Source organism: Ipomoea triloba, chromosome 8, assembly GCF_003576645.1.
Source record: "Ipomoea triloba cultivar NCNSP0323 chromosome 8, ASM357664v1".
In the NCBI taxonomy this organism is placed as follows: domain Eukaryota; kingdom Viridiplantae; phylum Streptophyta; class Magnoliopsida; order Solanales; family Convolvulaceae; genus Ipomoea; species Ipomoea triloba.
This window is the reverse complement of record NC_044923.1, coordinates 582,246-592,495: the sequence shown is the minus strand read 5'-3', so window position 1 is coordinate 592,495 and position 10,250 is coordinate 582,246. Positions and strand designations below refer to the sequence as shown.

Sequence of the window (10,250 nt, the reverse complement as noted above, 5' to 3'; positions counted from 1 at the left end):
CCGGAAACGCGGGGGGGGGGGGGGGGGGGGGGCATGGGATTCTACACCATGTTGTTATTAGTAAAGCAAAGCTTATAAGCTTGTTTTGAGTTGGTTAACCAATTAAGTTGTGCTCCGGGAGCAAAGGACCCATATATTATTAACCATTTTATTGTGCAAATGAGGCCCAAAACTATAGCAACCTTGCTGATGCATAATTAGATAAAATGCTATTGCTTAGGACATCTGTCATTCTAAAGGACAACTAGCATAGAAGAAATCGTAACAAGTAGAGGCAGTAGTATCACTGGCCGCCTAATACTGATCATGTATTGCCGCCCAAGTCTCTCCTATTGGGCGAAACTAAAATTCAAGCTTTTCTATTTATATAAATAGTGAAATTTGACATTTATAATGCATGAATTTTTCTTGATAGTAGTAAAATTCGGTCAAATTATGTAACTACTATATAGTTGTGAACAATTTTATTCCTTTGCTATTACTTATGACACCTGTGATGCTAAAGGACAACTACCATAGAGGAAATCGTAACAAGTGGAGACAGTAGTACCACTGGCCGCCTAATAATGATCATGTATTGCCGCCCAAGTCTCTCTTATTGGACGAAACTAAAAGTCAAGCTTTTCTATTTGTATAAATAGTGAAATTTTACATTTATAATGCATGAATTTTTCTCGATAGTCGTAAAATTTGGTCAAATTATGTAACCACTATACAGTTGTGAACAGTTTTATTCCTTTGCTATTGCTTAGGACACCTGTGATGCTAAAGGACAACTAGCATAGAGGAAATCGTAACAGGTGGAGGCAGTAGTACCACTGGCCGCCTAATACTGATCACGTATTGTCACCCAAGTCTCTCCTATTGGGCAAAACTTAAATTCAAGCTTTTCTATTTGTATAAATAGTAAATTTTGACATTTATAATGCATGAAATTTTCTCGAAAGTAGTAAAATTCGGTCAAATTATGTAACCACTATACAGTTATGAACAATTTTATTCGTTTGCTATTGCTTAGGACACCTGTGATGCTAAAGGACAACTAGCATAGAGGAAACCGTAACAGGTGGAGGCAGTAGTGTTGGGAAACAATTCTCGAAATACCCAAGAAAATGGACGAAAAAGAAAATCCACTAAAACAAATATTACAAGAAAATCCACGAAATTCCAGGAATTTAAACCTACAACAAAGGTTAGATAAACCTGGTATACAAGGGACGGGAAGAATGGATTTTTGGGGTAGTTGTAAGTATGAGTCGAGTTGCCTCTGTCCTTAAAACCTTATTTAGGATAAAACGTACTACGATCCGCCGTTTGAGCGAGCACACAAACTTGGATCCGGCGAACGAGATGGTAATTTATAGTAGAGGAAAGGATTAATGGCATTCAATTTCGGCCTTGTAACCTTCTCCCACTAACTCCCTATTTAACCACCCACTAACAAGAGATTAATTCTAGATGTTATGATCAGAATAAATACGAAATAAATTCTATGGTGGAAGGAGAAAAGTCGTTCCGCCTTTCAAACTCATTTTTGGATTTGATTTGCACCCCCTGCGCGAGAGAGAGCCTCTATGCCATACAAGTCAATTAGCCTTAAAAAGACTCTTGTATTTATAGTAGGTGAAATCCTCTTCCCAAACCAATGTGGGACAAAGGCTTTCCTTAAAGCTTTTCTCACAATTTTCTATCTCAATGGGTTTACTTTGAGAACCAATTTCTCATTCACCCATTATCCATTTTGAGCGTATAATATATCGATCTCTTCGTCTCACTACGAAGAATCCGAATCCACTTTGACCCGACCCAAAATCGGAAGTNCCGGAAACGCGGGGGGGGGGGGGGGGGGGGGGCATGGGATTCTACACCATGTTGTTATTAGTAAAGCAAAGCTTATAAGCTTGTTTTGAGTTGGTTAACCAATTAAGTTGTGCTCCGGGAGCAAAGGACCCATATATTATTAACCATTTTATTGTGCAAATGAGGCCCAAAACTATAGCAACCTTGCTGATGCATAATTAGATAAAATGCTATTGCTTAGGACATCTGTCATTCTAAAGGACAACTAGCATAGAAGAAATCGTAACAAGTAGAGGCAGTAGTATCACTGGCCGCCTAATACTGATCATGTATTGCCGCCCAAGTCTCTCCTATTGGGCGAAACTAAAATTCAAGCTTTTCTATTTATATAAATAGTGAAATTTGACATTTATAATGCATGAATTTTTCTTGATAGTAGTAAAATTCGGTCAAATTATGTAACTACTATATAGTTGTGAACAATTTTATTCCTTTGCTATTACTTATGACACCTGTGATGCTAAAGGACAACTACCATAGAGGAAATCGTAACAAGTGGAGACAGTAGTACCACTGGCCGCCTAATAATGATCATGTATTGCCGCCCAAGTCTCTCTTATTGGACGAAACTAAAAGTCAAGCTTTTCTATTTGTATAAATAGTGAAATTTTACATTTATAATGCATGAATTTTTCTCGATAGTCGTAAAATTTGGTCAAATTATGTAACCACTATACAGTTGTGAACAGTTTTATTCCTTTGCTATTGCTTAGGACACCTGTGATGCTAAAGGACAACTAGCATAGAGGAAATCGTAACAGGTGGAGGCAGTAGTACCACTGGCCGCCTAATACTGATCACGTATTGTCACCCAAGTCTCTCCTATTGGGCAAAACTTAAATTCAAGCTTTTCTATTTGTATAAATAGTAAATTTTGACATTTATAATGCATGAAATTTTCTCGAAAGTAGTAAAATTCGGTCAAATTATGTAACCACTATACAGTTATGAACAATTTTATTCGTTTGCTATTGCTTAGGACACCTGTGATGCTAAAGGACAACTAGCATAGAGGAAACCGTAACAGGTGGAGGCAGTAGTGTTGGGAAACAATTCTCGAAATACCCAAGAAAATGGACGAAAAAGAAAATCCACTAAAACAAATATTACAAGAAAATCCACGAAATTCCAGGAATTTAAACCTACAACAAAGGTTAGATAAACCTGGTATACAAGGGACGGGAAGAATGGATTTTTGGGGTAGTTGTAAGTATGAGTCGAGTTGCCTCTGTCCTTAAAACCTTATTTAGGATAAAACGTACTACGATCCGCCGTTTGAGCGAGCACACAAACTTGGATCCGGCGAACGAGATGGTAATTTATAGTAGAGGAAAGGATTAATGGCATTCAATTTCGGCCTTGTAACCTTCTCCCACTAACTCCCTATTTAACCACCCACTAACAAGAGATTAATTCTAGATGTTATGATCAGAATAAATACGAAATAAATTCTATGGTGGAAGGAGAAAAGTCGTTCCGCCTTTCAAACTCATTTTTGGATTTGATTTGCACCCCCTGCGCGAGAGAGAGCCTCTATGCCATACAAGTCAATTAGCCTTAAAAAGACTCTTGTATTTATAGTAGGTGAAATCCTCTTCCCAAACCAATGTGGGACAAAGGCTTTCCTTAAAGCTTTTCTCACAATTTTCTATCTCAATGGGTTTACTTTGAGAACCAATTTCTCATTCACCCATTATCCATTTTGAGCGTATAATATATCGATCTCTTCGTCTCACTACGAAGAATCCGAATCCACTTTGACCCGACCCAAAATCGGAAGTGGACCCACATATATTTATACCACAAAATGGCCACTTAAAATGTCATTTATTGCCATTTTTTCCAACAAGTAGTACCACTGGCTGCCTAATACTGATCACGTATTGCCGCCCAAGTCTCTCCTATCGGACGAAACTAGAATTCAAGCTTTTCTATCTGTATAAATAGTAAAAATTGACATTTATAATGCATGAAATTTTCTCAGTAGTCAAATCCGGTCAAATTATGTAACCACTGTACAGTTGTGAACAATTTTATTCCTTTGCGTCACCTTATAAATGTAGCAACTAGCAATGCCCTTAGTCGGCAACTGTTATATATAGTGCTCTTACTTATCTTGTTCTACACTTCTACTTGATTACTTAGCCTAATCCTATAGTGCTTAATGTAAATAACATGAAAATTTTACAATAATAACTCCTATATGAAAACAAAAATAAATTATAATGTAATGTAAATAATGAGCACATTATTTTAATGTTTTGAGAGTCATGCGTGCTATGTTGTGTAGGGGTTGGATATGTTTTGTAACGCATATTCACAGGGGAACTAATATATATGTAGATGGAATGGCCTTAATCCATAATTTCTTAAAATTTCAAAGTTTTTTATGATTCTCCTAAAAAGATTGATTTGTTACTTACAAATGACACAATAAGGGTAGTTTGATTTAGAATTTTATAATCCTTCTATTGTTTCTTTGTTCTGTTATATAAAATATTTCTTGCCATTTAGACAAAGTTTAGAGGTTGTCGGCATAGGTAGCTCAGTTGGTCACATGGGTTAAATTTGGGAAGAAAGATCAGCGATCGAGTCTCAAAGTGAAGGGATCTTTGTGTTCAGCTGAGTTATCATAATTTACATCCTTCCAAATGCTCTTTTAGGCTGGGCAGCAGGCGTGGGACCCTTGGGATTGGAAAAAAAAGTTTAGAGGTTACATTATCACATTAAAAAATTGAAAATAAATGATAGAAATAAATAAATGCTAGCTATTAAATGAGGGTGTTTATTATTTATTACTACAAACACTAGGGTAACATGCACAATATTATAGCAATTATTATTGTATAGTACAAAGAAGAAAAACACATACTATGAAATAAACAAACGATAGCAATGAAAGCCTTGACGGCTTCAATAAATTAAAGGTTAATCAATCTACTTAATTATTGTTTTCAAAAAAAAATCTACTTAATTATTTGTTATATTTAAAATAAAAGAAAAATAATATTGACAATGATATCATGATCAACATTACCGATGGGTGCCAAAAACCTTATGGTCAAGTGACACTCGGTTGCACCTCACATGAGAGGGGGTGGGTTCCGCCTCAGTGGAGGCGATATTGACTCTTTGTGCTTCATTTGTTTTAGAAAGTAGTTATGAACATATACATACTACATTGTAACAGAGTCAACAGTTGTGAGACATCATACGTGAGAGGTGTACATAGAGAAATTAAATGCGCACATTGTAACATCATACGTGAGAGGTGTACACAGAGAAATTAAATGTGCACATTACTTGTAACATCATACGTGATAGGTGTACATAGAGAAATTAAATGCGCACATTGTAACAGGGTCAACAATTGAGACGTGAGAGGTGTACATAGAGAAATTGAGACATGAGAGTTGTTCATAGAGAATTTTTTTTTTTTTTTGAAAGCTGTACATAGAGAAATTAAATGCGCGTTGATTATAAATTCAAGAGAGGCAAAAAAGATTAGGCTCTCCCACTTGTGATTAAGGATTACTAAATATTATTCACATCATAGTCAAATATATATTCCTAGTTACTATACATATCTTATCGGTAAATAAGAGCATTACCAATATATACAATTTCAATATGAAAAGAGGACTAGCTGTCTAGAGCTTTTTAATCACGTATATATGTTACCTTTATTCCCTTAATTTTTTTGCACTAACGGACAATAATAACACAATCTGTGTTGGGTTGGAAACAAATATAACCATTAAATGGAGCATTATTGTGTGGATCATGATCCACAGAAAACTCATGAGAATAGATGGATACACTTGAATATTAGCTTTCAAGTGCTATAATAGGTTGTAGCCTGCAGGTGAAAGATGAGGTTTAATCTCAGCCATTAATCTAGCCAAAATCAACAGCATAGATTGAAGAAAACTTTAAAAAAATACAATGACATTATAGTAATTTTGCATAAGTTCATAACTTAAGGTGTGTAATCTTATAGCTTAAGGTGTGTATGTTTAATGCTTAATGTGCGTCACTTTCTAGTTTAAGATGCATCAGTTTAAACCTTAAACACCCTAAGGTTTAAGGTTAAGGTGCATTGTTTTATAGCTTAATATGCGTACGTTTAAAATTTAAGGTGCGTCACTTCTCTAGTTTAAGGTGGATCAATTTAAAAACTTAAGGTGTATTGTTTTATAGTTTAAGGTGCGTAGTTTTATAACTTAAAGTGTGTAGTTTTATAACTTAAAGGTGCATCAGTTTGAGACAATTGATCATTTGTATGCATGTTGGCATGAAGCACATTTTTTAAAAAATAATTTTTATTGAATTGAGTTATTAATCTAAATTAGATCAACAACTCATATCTCACCTTATCTTCACCGGTGAGTATCTTCCTATGTAAACTAATTCCTTAGCCTATATATGTATATATATGTGTGTGTGAGAGAGAGAGATTCTTTATCAATTAAAATTAGGAATAAGGGTCAAATAGACCTTCAAACTATACTCCATTTTACGATTAGGCCATTCAACTTCAAAAAGCTCCAATTAGGTCCTCAAACTTGTTATTTTGGAACAAATAAACCCTCTAACTTATTTGTGACCTGTGATTGCAGGTCAACTAAAATTCCGGCGAGCATCCGACCAGATTCCGGTGACCAAATCAAAATAGACGCCGGTCGCGTCCGGCCATGGAGATGACGACCAGTGGTTGCCTTTTCCTAGGTCTTCAACTTCAAAAAGTTTCAATTAGGCTCTCAAACGTGTTATTTTAGAATAAATAAACTCTCTAACTTATCTGTGACTTGTTATTGCAGGTCAACTAGAATTTTAGCCAACTCGGGCGAACCTCCGACCAAATTTCAGTGACCAAATCAAAACAGGGACCGGCTGGAGAAGGCTAGTCGCCTTCTATGGCCGTAGAGATGTCGACCAGGGGCGGTCCTTGTTTTGATTTGGTCGCACGGAATGGTTGGATGCTCGCCGGAGGTTTGCCCGAGTTGGTTGGAATTCTATTTGACATGCAATAACAAGTCACAAATAAGTTAGAGAATTTATTTGTTCCAAAATAACAAGTTTAAGGGCCTGATTGGAGCTTTTTGAAGTTGAAGAGCCTAATTGCACAATAGAATTTAATTTGAGGGTCTATTTGACCTTATCCCTTAAAATTATAAAATAAAGAGAAAATTGTAATTTATGCCCCTCCATAATATGTCAATTATCAATGTCACCCTTAAATTATTAGTAGTGTAAATGTTGCCCCTCAATTTTCAAAACGGTATAAATATATTGCTCCTCCCGTACCGTACGAGAGAGGCAATATATGTGCCACTTTAAAAATTGAGGCGCAACATTTACATTCGGGATGTGCAACATATGTATCGCTTTAAAAATTGAGAGAAAACATTTACACCACTAATAATTCAGGAGTAACGTTGATAATTAACATATTATGAAGGACATAAATTACAATTTTTTCTGAAATAAAATTCACCTAAAATACATTTTAAAAGGAGTGAATTTTCTAGTAAAGAGTTATGGGCGAAAGTGAAGTCTAATTCAAAATATGTGGACTCTTCAAAGCTCATAGAATTTACATAGGAGTAGAAGAGAAGTAATCCGACAAATTATACACTTTCCATAATACACCGCCGCCCATCGGTCCACAGTCGCCATTAAAAAAGCTTTCTTTCATACCAGAAATCAAGGTTAAATTTTTACAGTGTAATCCTCAACCTTTAAATCACCGAACGAGAGTGATCGTCGGTGAAGAAGAGAATGACTCAGCCAAAAACCGTTCTTTCTCACTTTGACTCTATGCCCTCTACTCCGGGCAAGTTTAAGCCGGAGAAATCCGCTTTTTACCGTCTCCGCCTTCAACCCAGGCTGTTTCTCCGGTTTATACTCTGGTCCTTCGTCTTCGTTTTCGTTATTCTTCTCTTTTTCTTCTTCTCCCCGCCGGCTTCCGGCGCCAGCAACCGGAGGAATTTGATCGACAAGCAGGCCCGGTCCGTGACGGACCAGCTCGGCCCGAATTGGGAGCGTAGGGTTCGGGCATCGGCGTTGCCCAGGTCGAAGTCGGGGTTCTCGATTTTGGTTACCGGCGCCGCCGGGTTCGTTGGGTCCCACGTCTCTCTGGCCCTGAAACGCCGCGGAGATGGCGTTCTCGGGCTCGATAATTTCAATAATTATTACGAGGTCGGGCTGAAACGGGCCCGGAAATCCCTCCTGGCCCGGTCCGGCGTTTACATCATCGAAGGCGACATAAACGACGCCGTTTTGCTGCAGAAGCTCCTCGACGCCGTGGCGTTCACCCACGTGATGCATTTGGCGGCGCAGGCGGGAGTTCGGTACGCAATGCAGAACCCATCCTCGTACATCCACAGCAACATCGCTGGGTTCGTGAATTTACTCGAAGCCTGCAAATCATCAAACCCTCAGCCGGCGATCGTCTGGGCTTCATCGAGCTCCGTTTACGGGCTCAATTCCCAGACACCCTTTTCAGAAAAAGACCGAACGGACCAGCCCGCAAGCCTCTACGCCGCCACAAAAAAGGCCGGCGAAGAAATTGCCCACACTTATAATCACATCTATGGACTCTCCATCACCGGCCTTCGCTTCTTCACGGTTTATGGCCCTTGGGGAAGGCCAGACATGGCTTATTTCACCTTCACTAAGGATATCCTAAGAGGAAAAGAGATTAAGATTTTTGAGACCTCTGATCACCATTCTGTTGCTAGGGATTTCACTTATATTGATGATGTTGTGAAGGGCTGTCTTGGAGCATTGGATACTGCTAAGAAGAGTACTGGGAGTGGAGGGAAGAAGAAAGGGGCAGCGCAATTGAGGATTTACAATTTGGGGAATACAAAGCCTGTGCCTGTTGGGAAGCTTGTGAGCACATTGGAGAAGTTGCTGAAAATGAAGGCTAAGAAGAAGGTTTTGGTTATGCCGAGGAATGGGGACGTGCCCTTTACGCACGCGAATATCACTTTGGCTCGTGGGGAGCTCGGGTATAAGCCCACCACTGATCTCGAGACCGGGTTGAAGAAGTTTGTGAAGTGGTATCTTAACTACTATGGTTCCAAGAAGAGAAGTGCGTGGTGAAAGTTTGGAACTTGATAACCATATGCTCTTGTTTCGTTGTTAGTGTATGGTTTTACTGCGTTTATAATGAATTCCCATCGTTATATGCTTACATTGCTATTGTCTTATTACAGTGCATTTGATTGGAAGGCCTTTCGTTACTTATTGGTTTACAAGCTGAGATCACTTCTTGAATTTATCACTTTGTTGTGAATTGTGAGACGTTTCGTTTTGTAGGTAAGAGGTGTACATTCTGCAACTGGTGGTATAAAAACGTTTGGAATTCATTAGCACTCTTGTTATATCTCATATGTTCTTATAAATGAACCAACCGTCTTTGAAATTTGAATTCTTTGATGTTTCTAAGTGATGTGAATTGTTAAAACTGGTTACAGGCTGTAACACCGGCCTATGTTATTCTAAACTCTGGCCTTAAGCTTTGCATTTCCTGATTTTTTGAAGGACAATTGTGGATATATGTGTGACTGTGATACATAGGTGTCGAGAATTCCTCTCTTTTGATTCTGGGCACTTTTAACTAAGTGCTGAAAAACGAAAGAAAGGAACTTGAACATTGTTTGTTAGGATTAGGAAACGATGGATAGCCTGACCTTGTGTGTTTGTGGACACCTGCTGTAGAACATAGGCCAAATGGAACATAGTCTATATTAGTAAGAGATGAAAAACAAGGTAGAGCTTTTAATATATGTTCTTCCTCGATCTTCTAGTATAGGTTTCAGATTGAGAAAGTTAAGGTTGTTTCGTGACATGTTTTCGAGCCTGCAGGATTAGTGCCTCATTCGGTTTTATCATTGAACGACAGCATTAGTGATTAGTCGGCTTGAAAGTTGAACCCACAGCCACCTTAACTTGTGAATCTGAAACCGATGCTAGGACAGGAAGATGAATAGATGATTGAACAATGGTATTGGTGAGTAGTAGTTTTCCAGAAACCCCGTCGTCATCTCCCTCTGACTGTTTTATTTATAATGAAGGCCTCTTGCCTCTTGGTGTGAAGTTTTAGTTGTTGTGTTATATCATGGCTGCTGCAATATGATATTGAATCCCATTTTTCATGACATCAACCTTGGCATGCTTGCTTGTTTGCTTTAGTCACATGTTTACTTGCTGGTTGCTGTTTGATTATATAGGCCTTTCTGCATTCGACATCTTGAAGATGACAGGTTGAGGTTTCCCACCGTTTGTGTTGTCTAATGATTTGGTCAATTTCTGCCTCCTTATTATGGTTATCATACTCGAAGGTTATGAGTTCAGTTCTTGTTAATAGTTTCTTAGTTGAG

At 38.0% G+C, this 10,250-nt stretch overlaps 1 protein-coding gene across 1 annotated transcript; it reads left to right on the top strand.

Moving 5' to 3' along the window:
* Positions 1-7,452: 7,452 nt before the first annotated feature.
* LOC116027557 (UDP-glucuronate 4-epimerase 3) lies at positions 7,453-9,272 on the top strand. Its single transcript, XM_031269258.1, has one exon. The coding sequence runs from the start codon at positions 7,642-7,644 to the stop codon at positions 8,968-8,970; it is 1,329 nt and encodes a 442-aa protein (XP_031125118.1). The 5' UTR covers positions 7,453-7,641; the 3' UTR covers positions 8,971-9,272.
* Positions 9,273-10,250: the final 978 nt, after the last annotated feature.